This window comes from Amblyomma mixtum, chromosome 2 (genome assembly GCF_055824585.1).
Source record: "Amblyomma mixtum isolate Tamu chromosome 2, ASM5582458v1, whole genome shotgun sequence".
Lineage (NCBI taxonomy): Eukaryota > Metazoa > Arthropoda > Arachnida > Ixodida > Ixodidae > Amblyomma > Amblyomma mixtum.
Genome location: NC_143013.1, coordinates 317,734,758 through 317,750,497, shown reverse-complemented (window position 1 = coordinate 317,750,497; position 15,740 = coordinate 317,734,758). Strand labels below are relative to the sequence as shown.

The window sequence follows — 15,740 nt, the reverse complement described above, 5'->3', positions numbered from 1 at the left end:
GAGGCAAGCCATGCCCGCCAAGTTGGGGGACCGGGGTGTGGGTAATGAGGGGATTGAATGGTTAAGGGGCAGAAGAAAAGGGGATGTTCCACATTAGCCCAGAGTTCGGAGCAACTGGGGCAGGCAGGGGAGTATAAGAGGCGGTAGAGGAAAGAATGGACAGGGGTGAAGAGTGCGTTTTGATTTGCCATATCAGAGTCACTCCATTATATTCTGCTCGTTCCCGTAAGACATGTTAACTTCGTACTTCGGAACTTCGTACAGTGACAGCGAGTTCAAGCAGCGAGGACGTAGTGCCCGCCAGTAATACGGAGCTGATGCGCAATCATGCCGCTGCTGGACGGAACAAGAAGTTCAGCGGTCGGATATGTGCAGTACTGTGTCAAAGAGTGCTCTAAAGAACGGAAGTAACCTAAAAGCAGTGAAGAGAAAAGTGGGCATAGGTAAAAACCAGATGTATGCGCTAAAAGACAAAAAGGGCAATGTCATTAGCAATATGGATAATATAGCTAAAGTAGCTGAAGAGTTCTACACAAATCTATACACTAGCGAATGTAATCATCAAGTTACTGAGAGAGACAGTTTAGCACAGCAATGGGACATCCCGCCAGTAACGAAGGAGGAAGTGAAGAAGGCCCTAGGAGCAATGCAAAGGGGCAAAGCAGCTGATGAGGATCAGGTAACAGCAGATTTGTTGAAGGACGGAGGAGAGATTGTAAAAGAAAAACTAGCCACCCTGTATACTCAATGCCTTGTGACGTCGAGAGTACCAGAAGCTTGAAAGAACGCTAAAATTATCTTAATTCATAAGAAAGGAGACGTCAAGGGCTTGAAGAATTACAGACCGATCAGCTTACTCTTCGTTGCCTACAAGGTATTTACTAAGGTAATCGCTAATAAAGTCAGGACAACATTAGATTTCAATCAACCAAATGATCAGGCAGGCTTTCGCAAAGGATACTCGACAATAGACCATATTCATACCATCAGTCATCTTATAGATAAGTGCGCAGAATATAACCAACCCCTATATATAGCCTTCATTGATTACGAGAAAGCATTTGACTCAGTGGAAACCTCAGCTGTGATGCAGGCATTGCGGAATCAGGGTGCGGAAGTGCGTTATGTGCAAATATTGGAAGATATTTATAACGACTGCACAGCTACTATAGTCCTCCATAAAGTCAGCAATAAAATTCGAATAAGGAAAGGTGTCAGGCAGGGAGACACGATCTCGTCAATGCTATTTACCGCCTGCTTACAGGAGGTATTCCGGGGCCTCAAATTGGAAGTTGGGGATAAGAGTTAATGGAGAACACCTGAGTAATTTGCGATTCGCTGATGACATTGCCTTGCTAAGCCACTCAGGACATGAAATGCAAAGCATGATCAATGAGTTAGACAGGCAGAGCAGAACGGTGGGGCTAAAAATTAACATGCAGATAACCAATGTAATGTTCAACAGCCTAGCAAAGGAACAGCAGTTCGCAGTTGGTAGCGAGGTCCTGAAAGTAGTAAGAGAATATGTCTACTTAGGGCAGGTAGTGACCGCTTATCCCGATCATGAGAGGGAAATAACTAGAAGAATAAGAATGGGGTGGACCGCATATGGCAGGTTCTCTCAGATCATGAATGGCAGTTTACAAACCTCAAGAGAAAATATACAACAGATGTATCTTACCGGTACTCACCTATGAGGCATAAACGTGGAGGCTAACACAGGGGGTTCAGCTTAGGTTAAGAACAACGCAGCGAGCTATGGAAAAGAAAATGATAGGTGTAACGTTAAGAGATCGGAAGCGGGTGGAGTGGGTGAGGGAACAAACGCGGGTTAAGGACATCCTGATCGAAATCAAGAGGAAGGGCTTGGGCAGGGCATGTAATGCGAAGGTAAGATAACCGCTGGTCCTTCAGGTTAGCGGAGGGGATTCCAAGAGAAGGCAAACGTAGCAGGGGGCGGCGGAAAGTTAGGTGGGCGGATGAGATTAACAAGTTTGCGGGGTTACAGTGGACGCAACTGGCAAAGGACAGGGTTCATTGGAGAGACATGGGAGAGGCCTTTGCCCTGCAGTGGACGTAGTCAGGCTGATGATGATGATGATGATGATGTGTCAAGCAAAGAGTGGCAGTCCTTGAAAGTGCGTTCAACAACTGTTTATTTCTTTCCAGCGGTCTCATTCAGGTATCATGGCTTGTCGTTGTAGGAAGAAAAAGAACCATGTAGGAACATTCAGTTATCTCAATATATAAAAATACTGTCACCACTACAAACAGTTGGGATCCACTGCAGAAACATGAGGCAAAAATTTACACCAAAGAGGAATCAGTGCTATGGCCTGTGAGCTGCTACTAAACCATCTTCGGCATTTCTGTCCCCGCACGCACGCACGCACGCACCCGTACATATACACACAAACACACACATACCACAGGCGCGCGCGCGCGAGCGTGCGTGTGTGTGTATGTGCGTGTTTGTGTGTGTACGCGTGCGTGCGTGTGTGTATGCGTGCGTGTGCGTTATAACATCAGTGCTACAGTTTCAGCAGCCTAACATTACCCGGAAATAAACAGCCAGTTCAGATGGCTTACAAAGGCAAAATCTAAGGAAGCAAGAAAACTGTCTTTCAAAATACCTAGTGTTATTGTTTTTCGTAGAATTCCCAAAGATTTGTAAAGCCAACAGTTAAGTTTCTCTCAGTTTAGTCATAAGACCAGTCATTTCAGCAGTCGTAGTTGTCGATAAAAGATTACTGCTTATTTCTTTCAGAATGGTCTGGACTTGTTCGATGACCTCCTCTGGGGTCAAACACTTGTGGCAGTTTCATCAATCGGGATTGTCACTAAACAATGACCTAAAAGCGGGACAGACCACAGACTTGCGAAGCATGGACAGGACTTACATAAACCAAGGGACGCGTCGTGACACTGTGCTTCATTGTGTCAAAGTACGTTTAAGTATGGGCAGTGCGAATGGTGAAAATTTCGACACATCAAGGTTCGACGAGCAAGGGTCGACGATCATCAACTAATCTCGCCAAGATGGCATCATGAGTGTACTCCACCGCTGGCGTCCTATCTTGGTCGCTTTATGTGAAGACACCTGCAAGCACACCTCCCTAAAATTGCTGAAGTCACAGCCTTGTATCTCTTAAGTGGTGCTCCTGACATTGAAAAACTGAAATCTCGACATACGCAGAATAATTCCAGTTTAGCTTTATTATATTTTTCTTTTTGTCCAAGTTTGTGATTAGTCGAAACGTCGCCACACCCCCGGGACTTCAGCCAATATCGAAGACGATACGTGAGGCTAGACGTCGCGCTAGCCGCACAAAGAACGATAAAAAGAAAAATTGAATTATTTTGCCGCACAAGTCCAGATCACCAACACTCGGCTCCCTCCGGTGTGTCAAATATGGTCAGGGCTAAAGTGATGTCGAATAAGTAATATTTTATCTTGGTCACCGTTCGAAACACCGTTCGTCTGACAATATCAGGACATCATCAACCAAGCTCAGTTTTGCGAAGGAACCACTCACTATCGTTCCGCAGAGTTTCCCTCCATAGCATGAAACCGTCACTTTTGAATACCACAAAGAGAACTTTTACTGTAACTTTCAAAGCCCTTGAAGCTGCAGTTCTAGGCAACCTGTAGTCTTAGTTGACCACGCCCGGAACGCGCTGCAGATCGCACAATACTGCATCTTGTGTCTGAATGACTCGCGTGAATGGTCAATGCGCGTGCTGAACTTATAGTGCTTCCTGTCTACTCCGCCAGTCACGAGTTCTAATGAGCGCATATTCGCTGCTGGGACATACTGCAGTAAGGACATGTTGCCGGAAAGAAAATTAAAGACCTCGCTACACGTTTATTCAGCACCTTGAGCATCGGCGACGTTCTCTAAGGACAAGTCATGCCACTTAACTACACACAAAGTATTGACGTTGAGCCTGTCGATGAAGAAACTCTCGAATGCATCCTTCGTTCGTACACTAAATCAACCTGCGACCATTTCTGTCTATCGCATGGCTGAATCTGGAACTCATATTCACTCCGCTGAAGGCAGCAGTCGCACGAGGCTACTAAGTAAAGTGTGGGAAACATTCAGTGCGTGGCTACAACAAACGAGCAAACTGCCAACAAGCCGTTACGAGGCACTACGACAGTCGATGACACGGTCTGTGCTAGAAAAGTATGCGTTATACAATGAATGTGACATCATCATATTCCTGAATATTCACACCATTCATCCACCATGGACTTTAATTGTGCATACACGAAAAAAACTACTCGATGACAAACAAAAAAGGTATCTCTTGCTGTACTAAATCGTTTCCGCGCAATTAAACGTAAATGCATTCTACATAGTTGTTTTATGGGTTCTGCCGAGGATTTAACGGAACTGTACTGAATTACTTAGCACTAGGCTGTTTGAGTACAGCACCCTGAACTTTTTTAAGTGTCACAAGACACGAAAACAGATATAACGCACAGCGAGTGGTCTGTAGTCCAGCGCTGTTCCATCATGTGTCCCATGTGGAATCGTGTTCTCATTTGTTAATGTGCACGATGTTGCTGCTCTCGAACAGGCATCAGTTTAGAAGTGACACAAAAAAAGAAAATTAAATATATATATATATATATATATATATATATATATATATATATATATATATATATATATATATATATATATATATATATATATATATATATATATATATATATACGGACAAAATACATTAATGTGTCAAGGGTAACCATTTTTCCGCGTAGTAGTTTGACATTTCGGGCTGTTTTTCTTTTTTTAAACAACCACTGAGCAAGGGCTCCTTAAGCAAGGTTAACCACCGTCAAGCTGTCACTCTATTTTACATTATTAATCAACAAGTGTGTACGTCAACGTAGAAACAGCACGACGTCAGATACCACAATCACTGGTATTCCTATAACGTATTCCGTATATTTCGGCACACAGCCCGCAAGCATGTCTAAAAATTGGAATAATCGGCTTTGCGTAATATTTGCTGTTTTTTAGTGCCGACCAATATGGCGTAAATGCTCAAAGCAATTCTGTGTACCGGGTGTGGTCTAAGCACCGAACGTGGACTGTATGCCTGAAATTAGGGTAAAACAACAAAACATTTGCACGCTATTATTGTTACTTGCACTGTCCATCATTTTCAAGCCAGTAAGTGATGCGCATTCGCTGAGATCATGACTCGAACAGTAAAGCACAGTCAGACACACTAAAGGGCTGCATGAGAACTTTGTATGCGCTACTAGTATTCCATCTGCAAGATAGGAGTAGCGGTTTGCCGAGTTCTCACGTCTCCTGCCTGTGTCAGCTTTCCCAGGTAACACTTAGAGCTGCAGGGTCCATACCCTGGCAGTCTTTGGCTAAGGTAGCTAAAGCTTGCACAACAACATTGTTATTCAAGAAGCCAGCTCTAAGAAAGTCATCGCTGGTAATGAGCGCAAGCTTTCTTTTGGAGAGCCGTCACAACAGGCGAGGGCGTTGTAACAGCGCTGTAACAGCAGCCTCATTACTTTCTGTAGAACATTCATCTTGGCTATTGAAAGAACACCCCAGCAAGATCTAAGCGACCTGCCATACGTTGAAGCTTGCCACGTTTACCATTGCCATTTCTCTAAATTCGCCATGATTACTTATGGCGTGAACGTTGCAAAAACGCACAGAGAGCCCCGATGAGTTGTTTCCCGTGCACAGGCGTGAAAGTACTTTCTCCGATATACCGTCGACATTATGGCAGAAAATCCGATGCACTGCAGCGAAGGCTTCGACGAAAGTCCTTGTGAGGCAATGTCACTCGCGGCAGCGCGCTTTGAAAAACAGCGTTCTTTGGAATGAAAAATTATTACGAGCCAGTCACTCAACGCGCAAAAAAAAAAGTGAACTGGCTTTCACACCGGCGTCCTTGCCCTGGTCTCATCCGGGACGACTGCAAAGCCCCCTGACCGCGGCAGCAGGAACCGTCACAGTCTTGATACCGAGGTGCTGGCACCGCTCATCGCCCCTGCATTCAGGAGCCTTCTGGCTCCAACTTTACCATGTCTTTCTCAACTTCCCTCACAAGTAAGCTAAACTGGGCTAGTCGGAGCAATTGCATCTTCGAAAAACGTAGCGTGAAACACAAGACACAGGTAAGGTGAAGACACAGGTAAGGCGCTCGTGTCCTGTCTTCACCTTACCTGTGTCTTGTGTTTCGCGCTACGTTTTTCAACTTCCCTCTCCTCCCAGTAAAATTTATGAGCCTAGCAACAGATACGCCTGAACTTCGTTCTTCAAATGAAAGCAGATTTCCTTCGCGCTGCAGAAGAAGCCCATCTGGTGTTTCTTATCACGACTGTTCACACGGTTTGTTTTCCGAAATCTCCGTACGCCGGCAGATGAAAAGCTGTTAGATAAAGAAGGACATCTCTTATTGCACACAGGGCACGATGAGAATAACTGGCAACGGGCTGTTTCACTGTTGCTGACATAATAGTCGAGAAAGGACGTAGTCTTGTTTTGTTTTGTTTAAGAACTAAATAAACATAAATAACCGTTTGCACCTAATTCCGCGCGGGTTGTACGAAGTCTGCACATCTAAGAGCAGCAGGTCCGTTCCCTCTGAGTCAGCGGCATATCTTCTTGTTTTTCCCCCTTCAGATCGACGCCGACCGCCGGCGTCAGAGAATCCGGCAGCGGTCCCTGCGTCCCTGGTCGCCGACTCCCCGCGCCCCGAGCCCCCCTCCGTCGTCCAGGGCGCGCACGATGTCCCTGAAGAGCATGCCCACGTGCCAGTTGTACTTGGCCGAGCACTCGACGTAGCCGCAGCGCCAGTGTTTCTTGACGAGCCCGGCCACCTCGCGGTGCTCGCGGGGCTCGCCCAGGTCGTGCTTGTTGCCCACCACGAACACGGGCACGCCCTGCATGTTCCGAGACTCGAAGATCTGCTCGCGCATGTTCTTCACGTACTGGAACGTCTCCGGGGCGTTCAGGTCGAAGACGAGCACGTAGGCAGACGCGCTGCGCAGCCCACAGTAGCGGAAGTCGCTCCACTCGTAGAAGGAGTTAGCCGGGAAGTACGGCACCACGGGCAAGTCGGTCACCTGCGATTCAGGCGCGGAGCGTTAGGCCATGGGACGGCGCTGCAAAATGCGAGCAATTAAGCGAGCTGGTTTTTCTTCTTTAGGCACTGAAAATGCGAATTAAAAATAAAGCGTAGATAAAGGTTCAGCAGTAACACCAACACAGGCGCCGTTTGTAAGGCTTACTTTCGCCAAGCGTAGCAAGGCTTCTTTGACTTTTCAACCTTAATCCTTGAATGCTTTAAGCTATGGCGTGAGACGAGAGTTATGTTTCTTACAGTTCATGCACTACTTTTGTGTGGTTTAGAACCCTATTCTTGACAGCCCTAGTCTCATCACGAGTAACGAGCCATCTCTGTCTTTTAAGACACTGAAAATATGCAACCGGATGTAAAGTACAGAATTACGATGAAAGTAAAGAGATAAAAGGTGCTAAAGGGTAGTAAGACATAGCCGAATACTGATTAAGGTAAATATTAAGGCGCCCAGAGTTTCGCTACAACACTGAGCGGGCTCAACGAATGACTTTAATCACCAGGTGCATTTCTACTCTGTGGTCACATTCCACACTCAACAACATCCTGACCTTCTAGTAACGTCTGGCACCATTATCTTCTGAGGCCTCAGATCAGTAAGCTTCGTTGTGGGCGAGCCTCCTTCACTTTCAGCTAGTTAGCCCCGAACAGGCCCTTTGTCTCTTGGCTGAAATCATCCATGTCTGCCAGATAAGCATAATCACTCGAGAGCATTCAGGTGGCAGGAGCAATAGGCACGCCATTCTTGCGAAGATAAAATTGTTCAAAATATTGGTAGTACTAATTAAACACTGTAAGAAATTCGATTCAAAGGTGCAGCCTGCCAAACCCACCCAGGACTTGTGTGTCAGAGCCACGGAACAGCTGGGGAAATGTAAAATAATGAAAGGCCAGAAAAATGCAGCTAGATGACGAAAAAGAAAAGAGCTTTGCATTAACAACAAACGAACAGATGGAACCATACGCTGAATATAATTGACTGTAACAATTATTGCATAAAAAATGAGTTGGTAACTTAATGTTGCAAGATGCAGGAATCGGAAACCTAGGAAAAACGAACAGAAAAGCGATACCGAGACGGCTGCGTAAAACACACATACCTGCAGGTCGTATAGGCGTCCGTTGACCACCACCGACGGGTGGTAAGTACGCCGGGTCTCGGTGGGCACGTATGTCTCGCTGAACTCGCTCCACACGAACTGGTGGATGATGGACGTCTTGCCCACCGCCGGCGCGCCCAGCACCACCACCTTCACCAGGCTCATCCGGCCGCCACGCTACTGCAGAGGGGACCGCACGCCTCGACTGCTGCTGCCGCTGCGCACACGTGAGGGCGCCACAATCAGCTCTCGTTGATTTGCGACGCTGCCCCACACGAATGTCGCACCCGGCAGCAAAATAACCAAACCTAAGTAAGCTTCGGTGGGCTCGAACCGCCTACACTGGATAGACAGGCGGAGCAACACAAGGGAGTATACGCACAAAGCTATTTGTGCGAAGTTGCTTTGGCCCTGAAATGCCCCAACAGTCTCAATAGTCCCAAAAATAACCTGAAAAGTGAGAGTATAGTATAACTAACTAATTACAAGACATTTTTTACCGTCGGTTTGTTTCGGTCAGTGCCAGCGCGCCGCCTGTGCGTACACGTCACATTCAACCCGCTGCAGCGTCGGCGATCACGTGGGCTCCGAATTACCTGAGGCGAAGAGCAAGCCCGACTATTCGCGCCCCCAGCCCTAAAGCAGGTGCAGGCAAGAAAGCTACATGTTCCGCGTTACTATTCATTGATAGGAGTCTCCTAGGCCTCATGATTTTTGTCTTGCCGGGATTTCACGCCACTCGAAGTCGGTTTTCCTTTGAATGCATATGCCGGCACTTCTCGCAGTCCAATATTGAAAATTAAGTTATGTTCCATGCACTAAAAGCCTGCAGTTGATACCTGCTACCACTTCCTTGTTGATACCACTTCCTCGTTTCGCCTTCAGGCTTCTTCTTTCGCGCTGTTTTCACTAATGTCTTTATTTCTATATTGGCTATCTAGCGCTGGCGAACAGTTCGAACGGGCGCGAACAGGGGCAGTACGTCCTTGTGCAGTTCGTTTACGTGAAGCCCCCAAACGATCGCATCCCGCACCTTTAACTCTCTGTCGGAATTCGTGCAATCCACAACATAGCGCGTATTTTCTCTGCCTTTTCACATCTTCGTAGGAAGAACCCATTCGGCAGCCACTGCTATTTCCACTGCTGCGTCGAGGCGTACTCACCGGCTACTTACGAGGCCCGTAATGGCGCCGTGTTCTGAGCGCGCCTGTGACGCCATCTGGTCTCAAACGGGAGAACTCTGGGCTGTAAACGGTTTATATGTTCGTGAACCGGCTGCAAAGGAATGCCTCGCTGCACAGCAGGAAAATACCGCATACGCGGTTTCGAATGCCAGTTCGGCCAGACAGTGCGTGTCGTGCTCTTGGGGGATAGTCCTTCGCATGTGTGGCACTTTTTTACATGGGTCAGACTGCATGTTGCTTAAATGCACTACTTACGGGGAACACATTTCATTGTTGTCTTACCCGCGCTCAAATATGGCCGCGCCCCAGAGGGCCTCCGCCTCCAGTACACCCGTTTTTAACGAGACAGAGGCCTGCGCCAGCTTTCCGAAACGTCGCATATAATTTATAAAATATGAGCTTCAATTATTTTAAACTATTTCAAATGTTCATTTCACGTGGTAATGATAGTGTTCTTTCTTTAAGCACATGTTCTGTGTGTTTTGTGTTTTAAGTATGTATTCTGTGAGTCAACGTTCTATTTTGCGTCTATTGGGTTTTATACTACCAATATGCCTCGGATAGCCGAACAACGTGTTTTACTGAACATACTCTTTCGTTCAGTGCGTGTTCTACTCACGTAAATTTCAATTATGAGTCAGCGTTTGCCTCGTTCTTCTTCCTTTCTTCTATGTGTCTAGTCCTTTGCGCTGTTACTAAAAAGAACAGGCTGGACATAAGGAAGTTGAAACACCTGCGCCTCTTTTGCAACGCAGTTCAGCCAATTAGTTTCATCAACACGTACCATGAATCACTGCATCATACGAGAAGATAAAGCTCATGGGCCCACGCAGCACAACGTGGGTTCAAGACAGCTAGCGCTGGCCTCGTTCAACTCACCATGTGTCATGGTACTTGAGAATCGTCCCTTCCGTCGTCTGAAGACCGTCGTTATGTATATCAGCCTGTTGTCATGTCCGCTGGCGTGACCTGCGCAGATAAATAGAAGCTAAGTTTGTATTACCGGCTAAGGATCCCAGGATACCAGATGAAATAAGCCATGAGAATATCGTTTAAGGCACGCTGTGTTTTGTTCCACCACTTTCGTGACTTCCGTGCATGGCACAATTTTTTTTCGCTGCATTTAGAGAACACATTCCTAGTGAACAAAGAAAGAAAGAAGAGAGAAAGAAGGAGAGAAGAAAATAATGAAAGAAAGAAAGAAATGAACAAAGAAAGAGAGAGCGGCTTCCTCCATTTACGCGGTCACAAAAGCAGCAACGCAATATTTATTAGCATGAAAGACTTGACATGTGAAAGTGCCAGCAATAAGTAACACCAAGAAATCAGCCCTCTCAAACAGCACAGTATGTAACGAGGAGAGGCGCGGCCCAACCAATCAGAGCTCGCGTCAGCGAAAGGAGCCTTGCATCAACAGCGCGGCAGTCACTCCCGCGAGGAATAAAAACGAGACCGAAAGAAAAAACGCCCAGTGAAAACGGGAGCTCCTTGCTTCAAATGTCAGCGACTAAAGGATCTAGGGCCAGAGTCAACGCACACATTTGGACGGCTCCTTACTGAAGGTCAAGGCCGAAGGTCGTTTTCATTAGGAGACAAACACCCAACGCTCCAGCTTTCCATAGCCCGCACAGCCTTTCTCTTCACACTCTTTCTTTCATGGGGAGCATAAAGAGAAACAGAAGCACAGAAAAGGAAGAACAAGAGGAAGGCTCTGCCACACGTGGACAATCTGCGCGCGTCTCGGGGAAGATTGCGGGTGCCGGCCTGATCTCATTGCGAGGCAGCAATTTTCTGCTGTCGTCGGAGAAGCACGCGGAGACATACGCGACAGAAGCGGGGCTGCCTTCGTTGATTCATTACGCGCCCCCCGGCGGTTCCCGCGTCCTCAAACATCCGCATTGCAGCGATGGACCAAGGATACCCCGAAATGGGGGCGAAATGAAACCGCGCTAACCCGCAGCCGTGTCGCGCCGAAAGTCGCGGCGTAGCTTTTTTCTATCGCTTCACTTATTTCCAGATTTCCCCCTCTTCCCTCCGTCTCCTCTCTCTGCAGTGTGTGCTGTGCGTGGTCACTGCCTCAAGTAGACAGTTGAGTTTGGTTTATTCTTCGCTGCAGAATGCTACATTCCACAGTGTCATGAACGTGTTATGGCTCATCTGCAGCGAGAGAGAGCTGGCTTAAGTTGCCGGTTATAAATATTGGCCTTGGGAAGGCTGGCTGCTTTTGTCATGTTTTCGTCCTCTTTTTTTTTTTTTTGCAATCGCTCTTGTCGACTCAGGTCATTTTCTCTCTTCGTCTTTGTTGATGCCGGTTCCCTTTCCTGTTTTTCGCGGCTCTTATCGTGTAGTTCCTATTTTCATGATATCCAATAATCGGTTAAAGATGACCACCCAGTGGTTACCTTAAGTGCTGGAGCTAGCCGAGGTATTCAAGGCAAAAGCCAAGCCAAGAGACAGAAGATGGGAAAGAAGAAAGTGAAGACAGAAGCCGAGCAAAACCGAGAGAACTAGAGGAATGTAAAAAAGGGCAGCAGAAAGAGGAGGGAGAGAAAGAATTAAGAGGAGAAGAGAAGAAGGGGGAGAAAAAAGAGGGACGTCACGGCTTTCGCCTACTGTGTTAACTAAGCCGCAGCCTATTACAGGCACTTCGGCCCTGGCCGTGGCGGTCGAATTTCGATGGAGGCGAAATTCTATAGACGCCCGTGTACTGTGCGATGTAAGTGCACGTTAGAAAATTCCAGGTGGTCGTAACTTCAGGAGTATTTCACTACGGCTTACCTCAGACCATGAGTCGCTTTGGTCCGTTTAACCCCCATAAACTAAACCAAACCTATTTTCGGTATTCTTTTTTTTCCTCTGAGACATTATCCTCCTGTTATTCGTTTTGAGCTTCACTAGTTTTACCAAACCAAACGAACGCCTCATCCCTTTTGAAAGCCCATCTCGCGTTTTGTAGGCTTCCTCTACGCCAAGCTGCTACTCTGTCCATCTTCTTATGCTTTTCACACTGGCGCTCATTTTCTCTATTTTCTTTCCATCTTGTTTTCGTTGCCTATTCAGAAGTTCTCCACTGTTTAAGATTAAAATCTTGTTTTCTTGTAGAAATATATGAGAACCTAATATGAACTGCGGAAGAACAGTGTCTGAAATACTCCACTCAATGTAACACGAAAAAAGATTTGCAGAAGAGTTGAAATCTGGGATGGTTGGTACATACTTGAAGAAAAACCAGCCAAAAAGACGGGGACAAAGGAGAGACGAGGCACACACAACGACAAGCACCCAAGCAAGCAAGAAGTACCAGAAAGAACTGCGTACACGTTACATGTTCTCTCATTTCTTTTTCTTACCGCCATAACATCCTCAGCCGCACTCGCTTTTTGTTTCGCTTTTTTCATTCCCGTTTGTCTCCACTTCGCCACTGAATAGAGTGTGGTTCTCCAAGCACAACGACGGTAGCCGTCAGAAAGCACAGAAGCCTTCGCCGATCGCTCGGCGTGTCGCATTCGCAGCTGCTTGGGGTCAATTTCCTCGCAGATTTGCTATGAAAACCGGAATGCCACCTTTCGCATGGGTTTCTTGCTGGCTTTAAAATGCGGATCCGCTACACAAGGTGAGCAGTTACGCGCACGTGGCTCACCACACCTCACAAAGGGTCACCCATTGCACCTCCCTGAGTGAGCCGTCTTCCGCCTAAGTGCTGATGTAGTGCCACATCTGCGGCTATTACGTGACAATGGGTGTCTTCACTCTGTCGCCTCGGCCATGAAACGAAACGAATAGAAGATTCATCACTCTATACGGTCAAGTGTTAAAAACGTTTAGACGTCTATGGCATTCATGTGCGTAACACATTATTCTTCGTGTAGTCCATCGTTGATAGAGCGCCCATAATTCCGATTTTTAGTGACTGTTGGTGAGACTGCCATTTTTTAACTCGACAATCGGTTCCGATTTTCGAAACTAAGGCACCCTGCAGTCTTTACGTTTTCTTTAAGATTACTCGTCAGTCGCACCGAAGCCGCAGACTAAAATAAAAGAGCGCTGGCGTAAATTCTTACTTTTTGATTGTAACAAGCTTCACGAACGATTTCTCTTTACGGAGGCACTGCGAGAGTCAGTGACGGACGCGTAACATGCATACCTCTCATATCTCTCTTTTCTTTTCATCAAAAGACTGACGGCGAGGTTTCGCTTCGTTACGCTGGTCGGAACTGCCTGAGTCACTAATTAGTCCTCGGAGCAAATGGCGTCTTTATTCCAGCCACTTACAACACGATAGCAACATAACAAAGCTAATTTGAAAGCACTGCTGCCTTGAATAACTCGAGTGTGGAGTACCACTCTTAAATCTTCGACATAAAGTGAAGTTAAAATGCGCAAAAACCCGGCACGCAAGCGGAGAATCGCTTGGAACGATATCCGCCGGCTCACACTCCCGAGGCCATCGCGTCTTTCGCATTTTACGCGCAGATGCGTCCCAGCGGAACGCCTGCCTTAATCTCTTTTTGTTCATTTCTTACTTTCGACTCCTCCTTCTGCGCTCCCTCTTGCCAAGATTGGCCGGCTAGCAGCAGTCTTTCCCGCGTGTAACGTCTCCGCTCTTCTGCTGGCTTCTTTTCGAGAAGCGGCAGTACTTCGACTGGAGACGACGTGCGTTTAACAACTCTTCGGTGCAGACCCGCCGCGAACGAGGCCATCACAACAAAGAGGCCCACTCTTAGCTCCAGTGTCCCACCGCCGCATATCCGAACAATAGTAGAGAAAGCGAGATAGAAAGAAAAGGGAAGAAAAGAGTGGGAAAACGAAGAGAACAAAGAAACGGCCACGAACGGCTAGAGCGTCGCAAGCTCACTGCCTCCCTTTTCCCTTTCTTGACTCCAACCCTCCTACTCTCCTCCCACGCTGGCTATCAATTGCTTGGAAAGACGGGTGCTTTCTTTTTACTGCTTTCGGCGGCGATTACGACGCCGTGAAGCTCAGTGACCGCTGGCGCTTTGGGCAAGACAGAATCACGAACTCTCTCTCTCTCTCTCTCTCCGCTTGGTTTCTTTATCTGTTCATCTCTTTACGTCTTCTTTCCTCCCCGACCTCCACTGCTGCAGTTGTTTCTGTAGGTATGTTTTGCCTCTGTGGTTGTGGCAGCGGTATTCCTGAAGCGACGACGCAACCTCCGGGCGACAACGTTAAAAGGCTCGCCCGAGCACTGAGCCAGATTACGTCGCTTGTGGACGACAGCAACACTTTCCCCTGCACACTGGCAATTTACTGTGGGACTCAACAATTACTCAACTAAATAGAAACCGGCGTTTATTGGAAGTGAGCCGTGCAAACGCAGCCGCTTATGTGTCAAGAAAAAAATATATATATTTTTATTACATTTAAACCACACTGCTGTCATTGAAGACCAAGAAGGGGCGCAGTATAGGAAAAAATAAATCGAATACAGCGCTATCACGAGCATGCCGCAATTAACTATAAGACAACAAAAAACGCTCTGAAAACACAAGAAACAGCAAAACGAGATAAGTTCCAAAGAGGGCACTCAGTACATGCCCAGTACACGTTCAAGCAAGTCAAGTCACCTGAGGAAAAGGCATTTATTCGAAGCCCGCTCAATTCGACGATTGTGCGTGGGATAAGCGTTAGTCGTAAGTGACAAACGCATAAGTGCTAATAAGTGTTCAAAGGACGCTGAGGAAAAGTTGTACTATGCCGATATCGATAGCTAACCGCATGCTAATGAAAAAGGCACTGTTTTCACTCAGAATGGACCTCTTATAAGCGCTAAAAGGCGAACAAATGGAATACAGTTGCCGCCTTCACCGGCCAAGTTCACAACTAAACTGCCATGCGTCGGCATTTTAGACGCAGATCACAGAGGCAATAGGCTGCACCATCATCTGGTTCAAAACCGTGATCACGGAGTCATTTTTGGTGGAAACGCCACGAGTTTGAATCGAGTGGCGAAGAAAGTTGAATGCAATTTTTTTAGCAACCATTGCGTTTCTTTTCTCAGGCCCGAAACAGGCATAGAAATGATTTTTACTCAGCACAAAAAAAAAATGGCTGCAGGGTGCATTTATTAATGGGTCACGGCGACCAACGTAGGCAGTAGTCAGGTCGCAGCAGGACAGGAGAGCCAGCCGGAGGCAGCATGTTCCGCCCGGGATTCGCGCCGACGTTAAACCCCATAAACCAACCAACCTATAGCCACCAGCGATGACGACGAAGCGCGGCAGTTGTTGTTGTTGTTGTTGTTGTTGTTGTTGTTGTCCAGTTGTTGCTGTTTAGGGCTGGGTCATCCTCATCTTCTTCTTGCAGATCC

At 47.0% G+C, this 15,740-nt stretch overlaps 1 protein-coding gene across 1 annotated transcript in view; it reads right to left on the bottom strand.

Moving 5' to 3' along the window:
- Positions 1-6,131: 6,131 nt before the first annotated feature.
- The window catches only part of LOC149365107 (ras-like protein family member 10B), a 40,175-nt gene continuing 30,566 nt past the window's right edge, over positions 6,132-15,740 (bottom strand). The window contains exons 2-4 of the mRNA XM_089570244.1: positions 10,292-10,381; positions 8,229-8,445; positions 6,132-7,114 (exon numbers count right to left, since the gene is read on the bottom strand). Coding sequence (XP_089426370.1) covers positions 6,692-7,114; positions 8,229-8,393 — 588 coding nt within the window. The 5' untranslated portion in view covers positions 8,394-8,445; positions 10,292-10,381 and the 3' untranslated portion in view covers positions 6,132-6,691. The remainder of the gene's footprint in view (positions 7,115-8,228; positions 8,446-10,291; positions 10,382-15,740) is intronic.